Below are 20,989 nucleotides of genomic sequence, written 5' to 3' on the forward strand. Positions count from 1 at the left end.
ATGATTGAAACCATGTGCTAAGATGTTATTAAAAAACACTGTAAGGTCTTAGCTAAAAGGAAACTGTGCCAAGTAATGTGTGTGTGTGTGATTTAAACTTATTTTAAAAAGATAGATAGATAGATAGATAGATAGATAGATAGATAGATATAGTGCAATAGTCTCAGAAAATAGTGAAGACTCTAGAAGCCAGTAGAAATAAATTAGTATGTTTTGCAACATAATCCACTACCAGCTATGGAAATTAAGTGTAGACATACAATGTCTTTCTTCTTTTGGAGTAGGATATTATAGAAGTTCACACTCATAACCTACTCATCAAACTTAAGAAAGGGTCAGCACTGGGCATATAGCTTTTAAAAGGTGATCACACAACTAAGCAAACTACATTATTTTTAATTTCCATTCCAGTTCTTAACAATAAAATAAAACAAAAAAACTATTTTCCCCAGGCATGTTTAGTATTTTATTATTTTTGTGTCAAACAGAAAAGGAATATGTCTAGGGAATATATAAGCTATCTGGAAACATGTCTAAAAGTTGGGGAGGGGGAAGAAAAATTGTATAGGTTCTATATAATTGCTATATATTATCTGAATTGAATTAAGAGATTTTGCCTATTCTTTACAAACGTTCCCTTGGATTCCATTCAGAGACCTTTCCTGAGTCTCTCTCTCTTTGGACAGGTGGAAAATTCTGGTGATCCCTGGATCAAGGGTAGAAATTCACAGACTGTAACATATTTTGAGTCCATTTACCTGGTCATGGCAACGACGTCAACTGTTGGCTTCGGAGATGTGGTAGCCAAGACATCCCTAGGACGGACCTTCATCATGTTTTTCACTCTGGGGAGTCTGGTGAAGAACATTTTCATTATCTTTTGAATATAGCTACATAAATTAAAAGCATTTGGTTAATGGTGAGAAACAAAGTGGTACTGGTTTGAGAGTGAATGTTACATTATTCAGGGGTCGAATAAAAAGGGAAAGATATGTGGATCCCATGTTTTCCCAAACGGACTCCCCTGGAGCACATGATGTAATTGTTTGTTGCCAGAGATGAGAATGGTCAACAAAGGAGAGTAGACTTTCCTTACTAGCCTGTACATTGATTTGCCCATCAGATTGAAGTTGTTCTTCCAAAGAGGAAGGACATTTGAGGTTTGATCTGAAGAAAGTTCTGTTCTTTCCAGCTCAAATGGGTAAGCTCTCCAAACCAGCATTTTACTTCAGATAAGTGAACATACATGTGTGGTTCAGGAGCGTGTGTCGAGGACAGTGGAAGCCTCCTTTTCTTTTAGTTTCTAATTGAAATTCCTAGAAAACCATACCAAGTCCTCTACTTCGCCTTTCTGATAGTCCACTGCTCACGTTGCTACATCCCCTCATTTCATTTTCCCTTAACTCTGCTCTGTCTCATCTGCTTTGTTTTTTTCTTCCAAGGCCCTAAATAATAGCAAGTCGAAGAATCAGAAGGGCGCTTTGGAATGATGAGGGGGCAAAATGGGTGGGGAGGTTGCCTTTCTGGTTGTCCTTCCCCTATCATTGTCATCATTTTGAATGCTAAAAAGCATTTTATTCCTTTTTAACCAAATGCAAAGGCTGAAGTAAGAAAGAAAAAAAATGGTCTCTCTTTAAAAATACAGGTCACAGCGATGCCCCTCGTAGATGAGAGAAAGTGTTGTGTACCTTCTTTCTCTTTTACACACTCAGAATTTTGGAGTGAGAGCCAATGTTGTATTTGCTGATGATTTTAGGTACTATTTGCAAACTACGTCCCTGAGATGGTGGAACTTCTTGTTAACAAGAGGAAATACACCAGTTCCTATGAAGTGCTCAAAGGAAAGAAGTGAGTAGCTTTCAGGTATAATTTCTATAGTTTGAGATATTCTGCTAATCACATTCCTTTCTAAACACCTGTTGCTTGGCCTAGGGGAACATATTGCAGGATCCTTTATTCACTAAAGAGGGTTGTTCTAAAATAAATACCATGAGATGATATTTGCTACTTGATACAAACTACTAAATAGATGCTCATAAGGGCATTAAGTCAACTAAAATAACAGATAATGTTGTCATTCACCATCAAATATTGATTGTGACAATGTTTGAAACTTCCTTATCACTAACTACTCTCTTATATCCATTACTAATTGTCTTATTCATTTTAAGCATGTGGTTAAATCAGGCTAATTTCACATAATGGATCAAATTAAAGCCACAGTTCCAATTTAAAATAATGAATTCAGTTGTCTTAGCCAAAGCTCCCCTAAACTGTATTCCTGGGCAGCGGTTTGCTCGAGTGAGGAGCAGTCAGCCCCTTCGCCACAGCTCCACAGATCGGCTTTCTTCATGCTTCAGTCGTTTGTTCCAGGAGCTAAACAGCTGCTTCAGCGTGTTTCTCTGCGGAAATATTTTACCTCAGTTTCCATTATGCTTGTTCACATCTAAGACAAAAAGAATGAATTGGAGATCTTAAACTTGAAGTGATTCTTTGTCATTTAGTCGCAATCCACTGTAGAGGAAAGAGGCACAATGGAGTAGATTCTCTTGGAGTGGTCTCTCAACACGGTGGATGGAAACCAAGACTGACCCAGGACTAAGAAAATAATGAAATGAATGAAAACAATGAAATAAACTAGATAAGGCAAAGTTCGATCCACTTTATCTCAGGAAAATGATATGTGACCCATGCTAAATCAGCCAGTAAGGTCTGGAACATGTAAGGTAAACTGAAGCTAAAAGTAGGCTTTTCATTTTCTTAAATGACTACTAGAGGAAAAAGTAGGTTAAAAAATATATATTTCTTATATACATTAAATATATATACATTAAATATATATATTTTTAGATATAATAAATATATATTGAATATATATAAGTGTGTGTGTGTGTGTATATATATATATATATAGAGAGAGAGAGAGAGAGAGAGCGCCTAAGGAAATTAACAACTATTTTCCACCATAAAAATTACATACTTGTAATTTTGCACCTGTCCTAGGTGTCTCTCCATTGTACTCACTTTTTTGTGACTACTAGATAATTGTAGATGTGGAAGATAAACACAGATAACCTAGATTCTAGCGGTACTTCAGCCATAGCATTTAACTCTGGGAAAATCAGTGAAATACTCTGAGCCTCGATTTGTTCCTCAGTGAAAACGACTATATCAGCCAATCAGGAATCAAGTGGAGAATCAAATCAAATCACACATTTACAAGTTATAAACAGCCATGAAAAACCTAGCAGTTATGTATTTATTGCTGTATTCCTAAAAAGCTATGTGTAATTCAGATGTTTGGAGTTAAACCCTGTATGACGTGAACTACTGATAATTTTTTTGTATTATAGAGACGCGGTTCTGGGTGTTTCTATTTTTCAAATCTGAGTGATTCAAATACCAAATTTACATAAAACTGAGTGTAAGCCAATTGTCCATCTCTAAATCTAGACAAGAAAATACTTCTGTTCCTCAGATGACCAACCTAACAAGTCCTTGCTGCCTAGGTTCATCGTGGTCTGCGGAAACATCACTGTTGACAGCGTGACTGCTTTCCTGAGGAATTTTCTCCGTCGTAAGTCAGGGGAGATCAACACCGAGATTGTTTTTCTGGGAGAGTAAGTGTATCTGTTTGGCTCATCAGCTCTAATTAATACTTGAAATATGTGTGTGAATATTTTTAATGGAAGAAGGTTACCCTTACAATATTCATAGAAAAATTAAGAAATAAGAAGCAAAAAGAAAAGAAAAAGCAATCTCATGATCAGTGTTAACTTCTGAAAAAATTGGGAATATATCTTGCCAGATGTTTTTGTGTATATGTACTATTAAGTTATTTCCTATCATTAAGGTTATTCTATACTTATTACCATTATATATTATATGACCATCATTTTGTGCACATGTCTGGTACACTTCATAATTATTATTCTAACTGTTAATTATCAGAATTGGAAATCTAAAGTGCAGATAGATAGATGCACAAAGGATTGTTTTGATGATGTTTTTGTCCTGTGCAGTTTACTTTTTCACAAGCAGAGTCCAAGTCAAATATTTTTAAAACACTTGGGCAATGCATATTTAATACAAAAAGATTCTGAAGTAAGCAAAATGATTTCTCATTGTTTTATTATATAATTTTGTTTTGTTTTGTTTTTTTAATCCTCATCCGAGGACATTTTTCCATTTTTTGTACAGACAGAGTGGGAGGGAGAGAGAGGAACAGAGAGAGAGAGAGAGAAACATCTCGATGTGAAGGGACACATCGAGTGGCTGCCACCCGCACGACCAACCAGGGCCGGGGACAAACTGCAACCGAGGTACGTGCCCTTAGCGGGAACCGAACCCGGGCCTCTCCGGACCACAGGCTGACGCTCTAACCGCTGAGCCAAACCGGCCAGGGCTATTATATAATTTTGGTTCCTAGTGAGATGAAACAATTTTTGTGTGGTTTGAAATTCCTCTTTAATTTATCCTCTATCCTATGAGGCTGGTCATCTATTATTTTACTGACTTTTAAGCACTCAGTGTATTTTAAATTAACTGTTTTGTGTCATAAGTTGTAAATATTTTTTCTCTCTCTTTGCCTTTTAATTTGTGAGCTTTTATTTTAATTTGGGAGTATTTGATTTATATGTTCTTCAATCCATCCACTCTTTTTCTTTTTTCTTTTCTTGGTTTCTTGTTTTTTTATATTCTTTGGCCTCTCTGTTCTAGGATTAAGTAAATATCCCTCTAATATTTCTATGTTTTCACATGGAATTTTTTTTATATTTAAGCTCTCTGGAATTGACTTGGTGTAATATGAAGGCAACTAACTTCTTTTTTTTCCCAAATGGCTAATCAGTTATTTAGATATCACTCAATAAGTCAGACAGATTTGAAGTGACATTTTGTTCTTATACAGGAATATATAAGGGATTCATCTCAACCTTTACACATTTTACAGTTAAAACAAAAACCTAAGCGTTGTCTTTGATACTCCTGTCTCTCTCAAACCCTGTGTATACTTTCATCAATATCATCAACTTTGTCTCCTAAATAAATTCTAATTCTATTTTTACCATTACATTTCCACAGTTATAACCCTGCTCAAAGTTAATATCTTCTCTCCTGAATTTCTGTAAAGGCTACTTCCTTGATAGATTCTTTTTGCTTCGAATTTCTTCTACCTTCATACAACCAGTTTATTTTCATCCTTCAGCACTCCGAGAGAGCTTCGTGACCTAACCTATCTAAATTAGTGTCTTCTAATCCGTCTGTCTCTTTACTCTGCGACATTTCCTTTAAAGTACTTATCAGCATCTATAATTGTGGTAGATATTTCCTTTAATGCAGCCATTAACATTTCCACCACTTACTGTGCATTCATGCTGCCCCTCTCAATAAAAGATGGAGTCTCTTTCTCCTCCCTTGGAATCTGAACTGGCCAGTGACTTGATTTGATGCGGCAGAGAGGTGACACTCTGAGGGTCTTAGGACTGGCCTTTAGAGGACTTGGCAGTTTCAACTTTCACTCCAAGAGAGTCCTAAGCCCTAAGCCATCATCTACGTCAGATTTCCTGGGAGAAGGCCCAGGCAGCTGCTCGAGCCAGGTAGCTGGGACAGCCATCCTGTGTGTAAGGTCACTTTGATCATTCCAGCGGCCCGTCAAACCCTCTGATGAGTGTACCCACGTGAATAGCCACAGCCAACACTGTATGGAATGACATTGCTGAGACCAGCCAACCACAAAATCATGAGAAACAATATATTGTTGTTTTAGGTCAAGAAGTTCTAGAAGGGTTTGTTTTTCAGAAACGAAAACTGGTTAGTGGAAGCGGGTGCTGTCATAACAGAAGCCACAATGTAGTCTTTTCCTTGGAACTTGTGCTAGTCAGAGGCTGGAAGGGTTGCATGGAGGTTCTTAGTAGAGGCCAGAAAAGCAATGAAGGAATTGCTATTGCGTGTTAGAAGAAGAGCAGAATTTTGGTAACAATGTCACCAAAAGTGACATGGAAGATAGAAAATGCACCAAGTGCAGTTTTGAAGCTGGCTAAAAAAATTTTCCAAAAGACTGTTCAGTGTCATTTGCCATCATATAATCGTGTATGGTAAGGTAATAAAATTGAACTGAAGAAGAAAGTCTTTAGTTTTCAGGCAGAACCTAAAACAAAATATAGAAGTCCCAGAGCAGTCTCTCTAGCTGACCAAAAATTATCAAACAGGAAAGTGACTTCAAGACAAAAAAAGAAAAAATCAAATCCAGGATGCCACCTATAAAATATGACCTCAAGGTCAAAGGTGAAGATCCAATCAAGGATGCAGCTGAAGACCCTTTGTTAAGACATCAGAAGGATTTAAGGTGGTGACTTATTAATGCTCCTCTCAGGCAGGAACAGGGCTTCTAGGAACATTCTTCCCAGAATCTTAACATTTTCCAACTACAGGTCTGTCACCAGAGAAACCACAAATATGACTTTGTGGGCATGCCATGAACCCGAATAATATGTATAGAAACTTGTCTGTATTTTAGAAAAAATTCACTGGTAAAAGTACTGCCAGCTTGGGGTAAAAGGGACAGAGAGAGTTCAAAGTGAAAAAAAAAAAAAGCCTCTGGACCTTCGATGTAACACAGGCAGGAATCAAGCTGAGAAAGCTACTAACGTACAAACATGGGACATTTATTAGAGAAAAGGAAGGAGGACTCAGAGGATCAGAGGAGAGAGACAAGAATCAAGAAGAACAGCAAATTAGCTCGTAAGGACAGAACTGGGCTCTAATGAAAAAATAACACCGTCTGGCCCTGGAATAGGGGGCCCAAATAATATGTGCTCAGATTGATTACAGAATTTCTATGTTCTATTTTCTAGTGATTTCTGCTCATTACCACCCTCACCTCTTTTGTTTGGGAATGTTTATTGCGAGTTTTCTGTTCCTTATCCATGGTATGTTGGGTGTGGAGATGAGGATAATAAAACTCGTCTCCAGTTCATCAGTCTTCAGATGAGGAGGAACTATACCAGGGGAGCCTCATCCGAATCTAGACCTGACTTAAGATGACAAAATTCAGGACTTTGACCTGATTGCTATAAAAAGATGAGACTTTTGGGGGACATGATGAGAGTATGCTATACAGGGGAGGGATGTGGATTTGTTTTTTTTCTGTTGTTTTATTTCCTTACCTGAGGACAATTTTCCATTTTGTTGTTCAGATAGAGTGGAAGGGAGAGAGAGAGAGAAACATTGACATGAAAGGGACACATCGAGTGGGTGCCACCTGCACAACCCAACCAGGGCCAGGGACAAACTGCAACCGAGATACATGCCCTTAGCGGGAACCGAACCCAGGTCTCTCTGGACCACAGGTTGATGCTCTAACCGCTGAACCAAACCAGCCAAAGCAGGATGTGGATTCTTATAGCCAGATGGATGACTGTGGTTTTTAAAAGGTGACTACTAGCTGTTTCTCCCAACCTGAGCTTCAGACCTATCCGAGGAATTAGGCTAGTGGTGTCAAAAAATCACCTAACCACGTGGGCTAATCATGAATGGAATATAGATGTGTCCAAGAAGAGATGAGAGGTTCTGTTAAATGCAAATAAATAAACAGTCTCTTAAGCAAAGTCAGTTATTTATTTATTTATTTATTTATTTTCATCTTTGGTCCTACATTCTTTGTCCAGGGTTCCTCCTTCTTTGGAATTGGAAACCATATTTAAATGCTACATGGCCTACACAACTTTTATTTCTGGATCCGCACTAAAGTGGGAGGATCTGAGGCGAGTTGCTGTAAGAACTAATTTTTTTTCTCTCCTTGTAGTTAGCCTCAGCTGCAACAATTAAGATGATAGGGTATGTTCTCTTTCAAAAAAATTACTCCAGACCCCCAAATTGGGGAAAATATGACTTTCTCAATTTTAAAAACGGATCATAAAGGAAATATAGTAATTGACTTCCAGTTTCTCCTTGACAAATATCAAGCAGACCTCATTATTTATCTACACTTATAGTTAAATTATTTATTTCACTAAATTCTCTATCTAGAGCAGTTTTATTTTTAGTCTAAGAGATCTGGAAAAATTATGGATAGCAAAAGTGTGTTTGATCTTACCATTCAGATGGGATTCTTACCAGAGGACAGATTTACCAACTTCTAAACACACTGATGTGCCTTCTGATAGGAGAGACATGAAGGAAAATAGCAGAGATCCCACTAAGGTTGGAACTAAAACTAATGATTAAAGGCCAACCCTCTAGACAGTTTTCATTTAAGATCAAAGCCAGCTTCTCATTTTGTAAGTTTCACAGAATCATATAAGCTAAAAGGCTTCAGTTTTTTAAAGCAGAAATCTGTAGAGTTAACGTAAAGAATTAAAGCAGAAAACGACAGACTCAGAATAATCTTTCTCTTTGCAACACTTTGGTCTTTATAAAACTTTGGTTTTATAAGAGCCACATCGATAATTTTCTACAATCTTAAGATTCAGAACCCAAGTTATCGAATGACTACCTAGTTTAAGCTAAGCAGACTTCCAGTTCCTCCATCCTTTGCTGTCCCGAAAGGCAAATAAGTATACAGGCAGTTGCTTAAAAAGATATTATTACTTCTCAGTAGGCATTAACTGATGGTTATGTTGGTAGGAAAAATATAACTATGCACTTGACTCATTTTAAAGCAATTAGCGTCTGTGTCGGAGACCCTGTGCCCTAGTCCATCCACTGAAGCCTCACAGGTCTTGCAGCATCTGCAAGGCTGTGATCCTGATGTCACTGCATCCTTATTACAACTCCTTCCCAAGTGTTTTCTCTTTCTTGTTGGAAATGTTATGAAAAAATATATATAAAAGAAAACCTAATAGAGGTACACTATAGCATTTCCCATGTAATTAACAAGATGGTTACTGTTCAATCTTGAAGAATAGGTGGAATCCGCAGAAGCGTGTCTGATTATAGCCAACCCTTTGTGCAGTGACTCGCATGCTGAAGACACTTCAAACATTATGAGGTAAGAAGCTAACACTGTTTCTATGCTCCAGTGCTGATTTATTTCTGCCTCTCTTAAATTACAGCCTGGTGCATAGGACTGAACAGAAGATGTCATGTATCACAGGTTCATCATATTCTAGGTTTCTTCCTATTTTAGTACGGATGTATGGAAAAGTAATTGAAAATAGAGTCTCTTGAGTGTCTTTCTGAAGTTTCATATCGATAATAGCTATCTAAATTTAAAAAGTAAGCATACAGATGACTGATAACTGTTCAGATAGCATTATTATAACTAACACCTTCTCCCCCTCAAAAATAGAGATGCTATTGGTGATACATGGACCCAATTAGTAGACTTTGCCTACTGGGGCTTTTTTCCAGTAGTTCTGGTGAAAGATTGTGCATGGTTCAGTGCGATGTGTTTGTGACTGCTGGGAATCGTTTCTAAGATGACGGGAATTAGTGTTCCCATCCTTCACTGCCGATGCCTCTGAGCAGGAACTTGACTTGTGGTAACAGGTTCAAACCATCCTTGTGAGGGCAGTGGCATTTTTTCTCACCCACATGCTCTTTTGGCCCCCAAGGCAAAATAAATACAAATAACTGAAGGTGACTCTACAAATAATAAGAAACAGCTGAGAATTTTTAGCATGCATAATACAGTAAATATGACACAGTCTTTAATTTCTTAATTTGTAAAATGAGAAAGCTGTTTAAGAGAGTCTGAGTTATTCCAAGCTACAGACAGTAAGTCAATCTCTACTTTTTCTTATAATTAATGTGTTTCATTTGAAGGCTAATATATACATATGAAACTGTTTATTTCCTTCTCAAGAACTTGTTTCAGAAGACCATAATCTCTTCATACCAAGAGCTGACCTTTCCATAGATTTATTTGACTAAGTCACTAAAACATCTGTACCTTTCGATGGGTATTCTACTAAACAGAACATTTTTAGAGAACAGCATAATAGTGAAACTTACAACATGCCACTTTATTATGCTAACCCACATATCAATTTAACTCTGAATTGAATTATATTACAATATGTGGCACATCACTGATGAGCATATCTGTTGTTTCTGTAGGGTACTGTCTATCAAGAACTATAGCCCTACCACCAGAGTCATCATACAGATACTTCAGTCCCACAACAAGGTATTGTAACTTTCTAGCCTATCTAGTCACCTTGTCTAGATGAACTTAGTTCAGCTAAGTAACAGATGGATTTATTGATGTGTTTACATGTGAAAGGTTTTGCCAAATGTAGGTAAAATTCAGAGTCTCATTAAGATTGTTAATCACTTACAAATGTAAATTCAGAAAGAAGTATATTTGCGTACTTTAAAAACTGCTGCTGAGGGTCTAAATTCCACTCAACGTGAATGTAGGTGAGGAATGACCTCTGCTTCGTGACACTCTACTGGGAACCACTAAGACTAAAAGAGGCTGATTAGACAATTACAAACATTTGAGAGACAACCAAGAGCTAGGTCAGGGTTGATTGATAAGGTTCACAAGGCCATTCCTTTAAGATTAGGAGAGGTTGATGTTTTTTCTAATGCATAAAACCAACACAGAGGGTCAAGGAAAATGAACAAACAGAAATATGTGTTCTAAACAATAACAACAACAAAACCAAGATAAAACCTCAGAAAAATGCCTTAATGAGAGATAAGTGATTTATCTGACAGTTTTCAAACTATCATTAAAATGTCACTGAACTTGGGAGAAGAATGTATAAAAAAAACAAGCGAAAATTTCAACAAAGAGGTAGAAAATAGAAAGTCACACACCTGAGGTATGCAATAACTGAGCTGAAAAATTCAAAATAGGGGCTCAGCCAGACTAGGTGGATCAGAAGACAGGATCAATGAACTGGAAGATGGAGTAGTGGAACTCACCTAACCAGAGCAGCAAAAAAAAAGAAAAAAGAATGCAAGTGAGTGAAGACAGCTTCAGCCCACAACATCAAGTGGACCGTTTGCACTATGAGTTCCACAAGGAGAAAAGAGAGAGAAAGAGGTAGAAAACTTATTTGAATAAATAATGGCTAAAAACATCCCTGACTTGGGGAAGGAAACAGACATTCAAATTAAGGAAGCCAAAAATTCAAAATAAGAGGAACTCAAAGAGACCCATACCAAAACACACTAAAGAGTCAAAAGTTAGCCCTGGCCAGTTTGGCTCAGCGGTTAGAGCATCGGCCTGTGGTCCAGAGAGACCCGGGTTCAGTTCCCACTAAGGGCATGTACCTTGGTTGCAGTTTGTCCCCGGCCCTGGTTGGTCGTGCAGGTGGCAGCCTTTTGATGTGTCCCTTTTGCATCCATGTGTCTCTCTCCCTCTCTCTTTCTCTCTCTCCCTCCCTCTCTATCTGAACAAAAAATGTAAAAATGTCCTCGGGTGAGGATTAAAAAAAAAATTTTTTTAAAAGAGTCAAAAGTTAAAGACAACCAAAAGTGTTTATTTGAGACTTTTTTTGTTTCTTGAGGTAGGTATTTATTGCTATGATCTTACTTCAATGCCAAATCTAAAAGTAAGAAAACAAAAAAACAAATCCTGAACTCATGGATACTGAGAATAGATTGGTGGTTGCCAGAAGCCAGGGATGAGAGTGGGCAAAATAGGTGCAAAGTGTCAAAAGGTGCAAACTTCCAGTTAAAAAAATAAATAAATCACAGAGGTATAATATACAGCATGGTGGCTATAGTGAATGATACTTTATTATATATTTAAAAGTTGCTAAGACAATAAACCATTACCAGTTATCATCACGAGAAAATAATAACCACTATGGTGATGAATGTCAACTAGACTTTATTGTTGTAATCACTTTTCAGTGTATATAAATATCAAATCATTATGCTGTACACCTGAAACTAATATAATGTTATAGGTCAGTTATACTTTAATAAAAACAAAACCCACCAAAAAACAAATAAACAAAAAAAGATTGCAAATTCAGAGTAGAAACAGAGGTCAAAGCCATTTGACCTGATTTTGCAACTATAGCTAGTTTCATTTTAAAAAGTGAAGCATTTGACCACTAACCATTTCTAAATGTTGAATATGTTCGTATCACTTCTGCTGACCTGGGCATAATAAGTGCTTTAAAGTAAGATAAAGATATTCATCTAGAAAGAAATTTCTCAAATTATATTTATTGTTAATGTTTGACCTACTTTCTACAATGAAACAGGTTTTTCTGCCAAAGATTCCCAGCTGGAACTGGGATACTGGAGACAATATCATCTGTTTTGCTGAACTGAAGCTTGGATTTATCGCCCAAGGCTGCTTGGTGCCAGGCTTGTGCACCTTTCTAACATGTCTCTTTGTTGAGCAAAACACTAAGGTAACCTTGTAAATTGATGTTGAATCTTGGCTCCATCCTCATGTTCTCACGTATTAGGATCAGAAATAGATACAAAAATTGAGGAAAGCAAGAAAGCACCAGCAAAGGAGATTTGACTTCTACTTGAGCTGGGAAGGAATTACGACATCTACATTGAGTTCCCATGTACCACATTAACCTTGAAAAAAGTTATTTATTTTATTCTTGCCCAATAATATTTATCTGCGAAATAGAGACCATAACTCTGCTTCCTACCTGCTCCATGATATTATGAATGTAAATGTATTCATAAATGCAGAAGCACTTTGAGTTATTGAAAGTAGAAATATAATTAAAGGTTATGTTATTAGTGGAGAAGTCACATACTTAAATATAAATTAAATACAAAATAATCAACATGATAATAAATAATTATATTCATCAAACAAAAATAATAATGCAAATAATAGTTAAAATCTAATTTTCCAGGTCATTTGGGGGGCATTCCATACAGTAATAATAGTAATGACCACATATTGAGTGCCTACTATGTGTTACACATTTTCAATACATTATGTTTCCCCTCAGTAATAGTTCACTGCAGTATCCCAGTGATGGGACAGTGATGTTAGCCAACTTGGTCATATAGGAAGTGAGTAACAGAGCTAGAATCATCTGACATATGGTCTTACCACTGTGCCCTGTGCCTGTGAGTGTTGGGTATCTATTCACAAAATTCCACGCCAAGTCCTAGGATACCTTTGAGACAAAATAGCAGCTAAAAGGAACTATTGGAATGAATTAACATAGCAGAAAGTATGACTTTCCAAATGCCATTTCCATGAAATGCATAGAGAGTTGTTCTAACCCTCAGCTGGGTCTGATATCCTCTTGTCCAAAGCCCCTCCAAAGACTGACCTTTCTCTCCATTTAATTACGAGTCCACATGTGCCTTTTTTTATGTGCAATTTTCCTCCTGGTCTCTCTTCACACTTTATGTCCTTTGTTCAATAAGTTCAAAAATTTTTGCATCTTCTCTGGCTCTTTTTCTGGTGCTGTCAAGGAAAAGCAAAAGCAGGGGGAGGTGCTCTGGCCGGCACAGTGCTGGCTGGAACTCCTGGGACTCTCCTGCAGCTCCTTCTGCGACGGAGGAGACATCGCCTGATGGACGGAATGGCCACCAGGCAGCAGGGAACGAGCTTGGTGCTACCACCATGACCACGTTTCAGCCTCCACTTGGCGGTCACTCTGTGCGGCCTAGGAAAAGAGGTCAGGAAGTCCTCTTTGTGCTCCAGGCTTGGAAAGTGGAAGATAACTGCAATGTCTGTTGTGATGACTGTGATTTGAATCCTTGTGGCTGGAGAAAATAAAAGGAATGAGTTCTCTCTCTGAAGACCTCATCTCTCTCATAGAAATGGAGAAGGTAGAAATGTGAAACCAGCCCTATTAGACTTTTCTTTTTCTTTTTTATCTAAAGTTGTAACCTCCTCACTGAGATGGTTCACTATAGATGGTTATCTATAAGTCATCATAAGATGGTTTTTGGAATACGGGAATTGAGAGAGATCTGTGGTCATGGGTTTTTTATGGTTTTTTTTTGTTTTGTTTTGTTTTTAGAAGTGAAGTCTAAAGCTCACTTTCAGAAAATCTCAACTGGGCAGAATCAGATAGAGCAAGATGTTTTTAATGCTATATGTTGCCCTGGTGCTTTAGATTCTGTAATTAACTGTTTACTTGTGTTTAATGGCTAGGACTCCAGTGTCTTATGTCCCATTTTACTTGGGTCCTCTGCCCCTCGGGTAGGTTTAGCCTTTTTGAGAGTTATCCCTTCTCCCTTCACATCTCCCACCTCTCTAGAAACCTACTGCTATCCTTGATTTTTGCATTTGCATTTTCATTAATTAGGGTGGCTCTTTGGGTTCATTTGAACAGATGAAGAGGTCTGATACTGGGGGGAAAACATGTATATTTTTTTCTTTGTGGTATGCGGTTACAGGTAAATCTCTGAGATATTGCAGGTTTGGTTCTAGACCATCGCCATAAAATGAGTATCTCAGTAAAATCACTCATAATCTTTTTTTGCTGATAGAGGGCTTTGCCTTCAGTTTGTAAAAAACACATCTGTGAAGTGTAATAAAGTGTAATACGTCTTGGAGGCCATCTGGGAAGAAACTCAGGGTGCCTCCACTTTGTTCTGGACTCTTTAGTGAAAGCAGTTGAGATGTATGTTAAGAGTTTTAGTTCTTCCTTTGACAGTTCTCCAGTTAAGCACTAGGACAAATCTCCTTCCTATCACCTAATGGGCATGGTTTGCTGCTAAGCAAAATACACAACTTGAATTATAGTTTCCCATAATCCATGTCGGGTGCTTCATGTGTTATGATTGTATATCACAGGTTTGTCCTAAACGGCCCTGGCAAAAAATCTTTTTAAGTAGCCTGAAGAACAAAATCCTGACTCAACGTCTTTCTGATGATTTTGCTGGAATGAGCTTTCCTGAGGTTTCCAGGTAAGTTAACAGAAACACTCTCCTCATTTTTTCATGCAATGACATTCTTTCACCAATGGTCATTGATGGCATTTCTGTAGGCCAGGATCCAGGGCAGGCACTGAAGATATAAGAATGTAAGGTACAAGAATAAGTCTGAGTCTCTGCAAACTAGAAGTTGTGGGACACTTTTGTCTCTGTCCCTACAAGTGGGAACTCCATGCTGGGGAGGCCCCTCCCTGCTGAGGCGCTGGTGCCCCCAGGTGTGAGCACAGAGCAGGTCACGGTGTTGTGGAGTAGTGCCCTGCTCACCTCCCTTTCCTCACGACCTTGTCTCCCTTCCCAGGTTCTGCTTTGTGAAGCTGCACCTCATGCTGATAGCCATCGAACACGAATTCTCGCTTTCCAGTTACTGGTAACAATGAGGCTTCGGACCTCTTCCGTTTTTGTTTTGCCTTTTTCTGTTTTGTTTTGTTTTGTTTTTTAAGTAGACTATTTATGATTAAGACTTTTCTAAAAACTACAGCCATAACTAAGCTTCTGCCATTCGTTGAGAGCCAGCTATGGGGCACGCAGGTTGCTGGGTGCATTTAGTATTATCTGGAACAAGGGGGTTTAGGGCGGTTCCCCGGTGACAGGCGCTTGGCCTCTGCCCCTGTGACCCTGCCCCAATTCTCATCAGGAGGGGCCACCTTCTCAGATCGGTTCCTCTTAATATATTACCAGATCTTGTAAATCTTGACCACGAAACTATACTATGAAATAGAATTACTTATGATAAAAATGTTCTCACAAACTCTAGTCTTAGAAACAAATCTGCAAAATGTGGCAAAATGAGAATTTGACTGGCCTGCTCGATAGAGGCTGTTGTTAACAGGGGAGATGAAAGAAAGAGATAACATTGCCCGTATTTCCTGAGAACCCATATTGGATAATGTGAGCAGTAAGAGAAGTTATCATGTCAGAAAAATAAAATTTAGGACAAATAGAGAATCAGCTACAATAATATAGAGAGAAAAGGTGATGAAAAATAAAAAGCAGGGGCTTAAGTGGATGGGGAACAAGAAAGACATTAACTTATGCATGGTTCCCAGTGTAAACCTAACTTGAATGAGGATCGACACACTAGATTCTAATCCTGGTTATGATGTGGTAGCCTGGTGGCCTTGCAAAGTGCCCGTCATCGGTAAAGTGAGGAACTCGAGTTAATGAACACCTAAGACCACTTCCAGCTCTAAAAGCTACTTAACCAGGAACCCTACAATTACAGGGAAGTAGTCAGTTCAGTAAGTTTGAGTGGTAGCACAAAGGGATGGTTTTATGTGAAAGGTCAGAAAGAGCAACAGCTCTGTGCAAGCAGAGAGCTTGCAGAAAGGATCGGGCAGAAGCCATCAGTGGCGCACAGTGCAAAGCCAGCCATTAAGAAGAGAATAGATGATATTGTCTGGCTGGTTAAATTCTTTCTAGCAATCCTGCCCTACTCAAGAAATCTCAAAGTCTAACCCTAAACCAGGCACTTGAGTTTCAGACTGGTCCAAAATTTGATCAAGTTGTAACATCTTTTTGGCCTTCAACAACCCGGGCTACCCATCAGGAATATTTGCAAAGTTTTAAAGACATATAGATCTCAAAACTGTACTTCTTAACTTTACAGAATCAACATCTCCAAGGGTGAGGCCTGAGAATTTTTTTAAGTCTCCTTGATATAGTCAGTTTATTCACTGGCATTTGGAAACAACTGGGCCAAATGCATTTAAGATCCTTTTCAACTCTGACATCCTGGATTTCTCTAAATATTACTAGAATGACTATGAGGACATCATAGACCAGAAGCATGAGTATCTATTAAGCCACTAACTTCTACATCTATTTGAGAATCCTGGTGCTGTTTACTGTCAAGCACACATCTACCCACAATGAAAGAGGTGCCTGGTCTAACATAGATTTAACTTTGGTTTTTCACCCAAAAGTCAGGTGAATGAAAGGAATTAAATCCTGATTTGGCAAAGGTATTGATGACAGATCTCTTACGTGATTGCTGGTTCATGACCAACAGTGCTGTAGGCATTTTACATGAACTCTTGAGTCCTTACAACACTGTGAGATGTGCACAACTATTAGTTCCAGTTTACAGCGGGGGCTGAGGCCCAGCAAGGTTGACTAATTTCCCAAGCTCACACTGCGTCTAAGAGGCAGAGGCGGAATCTGAACTCAGTCTGGCTCCAGGGGCTGAGCTTCTCATCACCGAGCTGTACTAAATCCACCACAGCCATACAGAAGTGGAAGAAAATAGAGCATCTCAGTGACTGGGCTTTAGGCGAGTTTATTGAAACACTGGTGGAAACCTCTTTCTCATCTTTTATTTTCTCTTCTAATTGATACACTTGAATATACTCTAAGACTTGCAAAACCCCTGGACAAGCATAAAGATGTGTCTTATGGAATAATTTGTCACCTACTAGGAGATAAAGTTGGACCTGACCCAGTTAGATAGTATCTGAGATTGTTCCAGTAGCAGACATTCTGTAATAAAGCAACTGGTCATGATTAATGAGGAGGGGAATTAAGCAATAATGCCAGTTAAGAAAAACCTTCAAAAGTTCACCTCTTCTTTCAAATGCAACTAGTATCTGCATAACTAAATATTTAGTAAGAGTTCAGAGGATCATTCCTTTAAAAAAGAAAAAACAAGGAGATATGAAGAATCAACTAAGTGTATGCTTCCTAGCTAGTGAACATTAACCAGTGAAATTGGGGGTAGGAGGCACAAATCCATATTCTTCCTCTTTTAAAGTTAAAGCAAGCATCCTACTCATTCATACCAGTCAGTAAATACTCAGAAAATGCCATCCAGTGTCTCAGGTAATAATCACCTGAACATAGCGACTCAGCACTTTCTACTCTGGCATTGTGCAAGCCCTTTTATTTTTGTAAGTCTCTAACGCTTGCAAGTTACTTGGAGTCCCCTAAGAGCAGCAGCTTTCCCAGAATTAAGACTTAACCTCTTTCCAGTGTGAGTATAAAGGGAGCGTCTTAAAGGAGGAAAGGGACGCTTCTCTCGTGCAGATGAAGTGCGGGGAGTTATACGGTTACAGACCTTATCACACTAGAGGTCTGAGTAAATCAGGAGCTCTGATAAACGGGGGAAATGTGAGGAACTCCCACTATAGTCATAGGAGAGGACTGCACCAGGGAGTATCACGTCTGAAATAAGAGCATTTTCAAACACACAAACCATAAGAAAATCGAAAATCAAAATGTTCAAGTAATGTAGAAATAGAAACAATTCATGTTCCTGCTCTCATAAATCTTGCCACCAGGAGACAAATATGAAGTCAAAAGAAGTATGCAAGTTCAGAAAATGTATAGGCAGATGAAAGGAACTTTTTAACACAACTGAACAGTAGACTAATCTAATTTTAAAGGTCAAGTAGGCGAGGGATGAACACCACTCGCAAGTCCAGCAGCTGTGTGGCCTTGGCCTCGATAGCAATGGATAGCCTAAGTCATCAAGGCTCCTTCATACGTCTGAGCTGGTGTGACCATCTCAGACTCAGGACACCGTCCAGGGAAGAACTCAGCCTTAGCTCAGCTGTGTTCGCAGCTCAGCAGTCGTGTTGTGTCCTGGCTTCCCTGCGCGTATTTAGCAGCAATGAGTATCAAATATAGTCACATTCACATTTTCTGCCATGTTTAGCAGTGAAAGGGGATTGAGTCCTGGTAACTCTGCAACTTAGAGGATCCATTGGTAATGACAGAATGAAACACCAAATATCGGCACAATTATTGAAGGAAAAAACTTACTGTATTTTTATTTTTTGTCTCTAGTGGTCTGTTACTAAATCCACCTGCGCAGGTTAGGCTGCATAAGAACACATTAGGATTCTTTATTGCTGAATCTGCAAAGGATGTCAAAAGGTAATTTCTTTTTATTACTTTACAGGGAGAAAGTCCTAAAGCACATACAACTTAATGGCAGGCGGACTGAGTCAGCGCCATGCTACCTTAGTGTTAAGCCTCACATAAGTCATTCTTGATTTGCTTTCATTGTCCAGAGCCTTCTTTTACTGTGCCACCTGTCACAGTGATGTGTATTCTCCTGAGCTAATTGGAAAATGTTGCTGCAAAAGCAAGAATAATCGACACTTCCCAGGTAACTGCACTTTACATCTGGCTGTCCTCAGCCCAGCTTCTGGGGGTGTGGCCAAGGAACGAGGAGAGGGTCCATCCTTTAAAGGACAATGCCCATTTGAACTGGGCCAAGAAGTGGCGGATATTCCCCCACTGTGCATATAAGACCTGACAATCGGCCTTTGAGGGCTGAAAGCAACCTGACTGGTTGTCTAGTTCAGCTCGTCCACCGGCCAGGCAAATGAGTTCTAACGGAGATTCACTGAGGAGCAGGTCCAAGGAGCTGCTCGTGTAAAATCAAAGACTCTGTCTCAACCCTGTCTCCATTTTCTCTGAATCTTTCAATTTCCCTTTGGGACTCTAAGACAGTTTGGAGCATAGAAAAAATAAACAAATAAATAAATAACTATTCCTATATAATGTCCTAAAATGCTTCAGTCTGAAGAATATTGTTAATTAAATGAGCTTTAAGACCCTATTTTGGATTCAAAAATTAAACATTGACTCTTTTTGAATTCTATGACAATACGAATATTTTTTTGAGGCCATAGATGGGGCTGACTAGGAAAATGTCCACTAAAGAAGATGTGAATAAGAAGGATAAGATATGCTACAAGTATCATCTAATTGTACATATCTTTATACAATGTGAAAATTTAGCATGGTTTCATACAGTAGACATATTTCTATAAATACGATGTACAAATAAAACTTTTGCAAATAAACTATACACACTCATACACTTGCACTGCTATCAAAAATGTTTTATAAAAATGAGTAATCACCCCTTATTTGGCTGACTTTTACGTGTGGTTTTACTATAAATATTTTAAAGCAAGAAGTTGCTCCAGTATAAAGATGGAAATGCTTTTGTTTAAAGAGAAAGGCTCTCCCTTCATATTTGTATGTACGCCAATGTTCACCCACTTCTATGACATGTATTTGATAGTATCAAAGGAATAAATTAGTGAGATTTTCAATTTACAACATAACATTTGAGCTTCGATGTAGTTATCACATTCCTCAGAATTTTTTATTCTTCTCATAATAGAATTATTTCTTCTTCCTGCTGCGTACTGATCCTCAGTCACCACCCCTATAAACCCTGCCCCACTGGATTCAGAACTCTATGAATCTGGTATTGAGTCACTGTCCTTGACTTCAATTTGCCAGATGATGGCAGCAGAGTACCATGAAATGCTCGCTGGTCTGGCGAGTGAATTTGAATCCCAAGAGTTCCTTCTAGCCAACATGTTGCCAGAGAGGACATCATTGTAGAAGCTGACTGCTTGGCCTTAACAGGTTTAAAAGTCATGATAATATCTGGAAATTCTCCCAGAGAATTAACTTTCAAAAAAGGACTTAGGAACTTACCTATGGATGCTGAAATAGATACTTGACTGACTTTATTTCACATTTCAGGGCCAGATAAAGGGTATCTATCCCGAGTCTACTCCCTTCAAATAAGTACCACTTTATTGAGCTAATTAAGTTTGCTCGGTCCCACGAGCTTCTTCCTCCTGCTATACCAAATGTGAAGACTTGCAGAAGACTTGAATTCTGGCCACCGCTGTACCACTCCTTAGCTGTGGTTGAGGGAAAACATGTTACCTTTTGGGGTCTCGGTGTCATCATTCCCATACTAGGAAGTTCCCATCACCTCTGTGGCCCTTTTCCATTCTGATATTCGAGCGATTTTCAACCGGTATGCCACAAGAATTTTTAAAACATGCAATACCTAACTATTTAGTCAGGGGCACTTACTTCTTTTCCCTTATTAGGTTGTCAAATTTAAAAAAATGATAACAGCCAACACAATAGCCATCTGGTGTGAATGAATCAAAATTAGACCTTATTTTTTGTTTGTTTTTTTTTTTGTTAGATCGGCATAATGTATATTTTTTGATGTGCCACAGAATTTTGGTAGTCAGTTTATGTGTTCCATGAGATAAAAGAGGTTGAAAATTGCTGTGATATTTTATGATTCATAATCCCTCTACTTTTGATTACTTTCTTTTTTAAAACTAGAACCACAGCAGAGGTTCTTCACTTAAATTCATAATCCAGA

At 38.4% G+C, this 20,989-nt stretch overlaps 1 protein-coding gene across 1 annotated transcript in view; it reads left to right on the forward strand.

The window, feature by feature from the left end:
- KCNU1 (potassium calcium-activated channel subfamily U member 1) overlaps nt 1–20,989 on the forward strand; it is a 113,387-nt gene that overhangs the window by 25,857 nt on the left and 66,541 nt on the right. The window contains exons 9-19 of the mRNA XM_036249773.1: nt 687–857; nt 1,757–1,848; nt 3,510–3,620; nt 7,668–7,773; nt 8,907–8,989; nt 10,060–10,129; nt 12,171–12,323; nt 14,699–14,811; nt 15,137–15,205; nt 18,619–18,708; nt 18,846–18,943. Coding sequence (XP_036105666.1) covers nt 687–857; nt 1,757–1,848; nt 3,510–3,620; nt 7,668–7,773; nt 8,907–8,989; nt 10,060–10,129; nt 12,171–12,323; nt 14,699–14,811; nt 15,137–15,205; nt 18,619–18,708; nt 18,846–18,943 — 1,156 coding nt within the window. The remainder of the gene's footprint in view (nt 1–686; nt 858–1,756; nt 1,849–3,509; nt 3,621–7,667; nt 7,774–8,906; nt 8,990–10,059; nt 10,130–12,170; nt 12,324–14,698; nt 14,812–15,136; nt 15,206–18,618; nt 18,709–18,845; nt 18,944–20,989) is intronic.

This window comes from Molossus molossus, unplaced genomic scaffold (genome assembly GCF_014108415.1).
Source record: "Molossus molossus isolate mMolMol1 unplaced genomic scaffold, mMolMol1.p scaffold_m16_p_9, whole genome shotgun sequence".
NCBI lineage: Eukaryota > Metazoa > Chordata > Mammalia > Chiroptera > Molossidae > Molossus > Molossus molossus.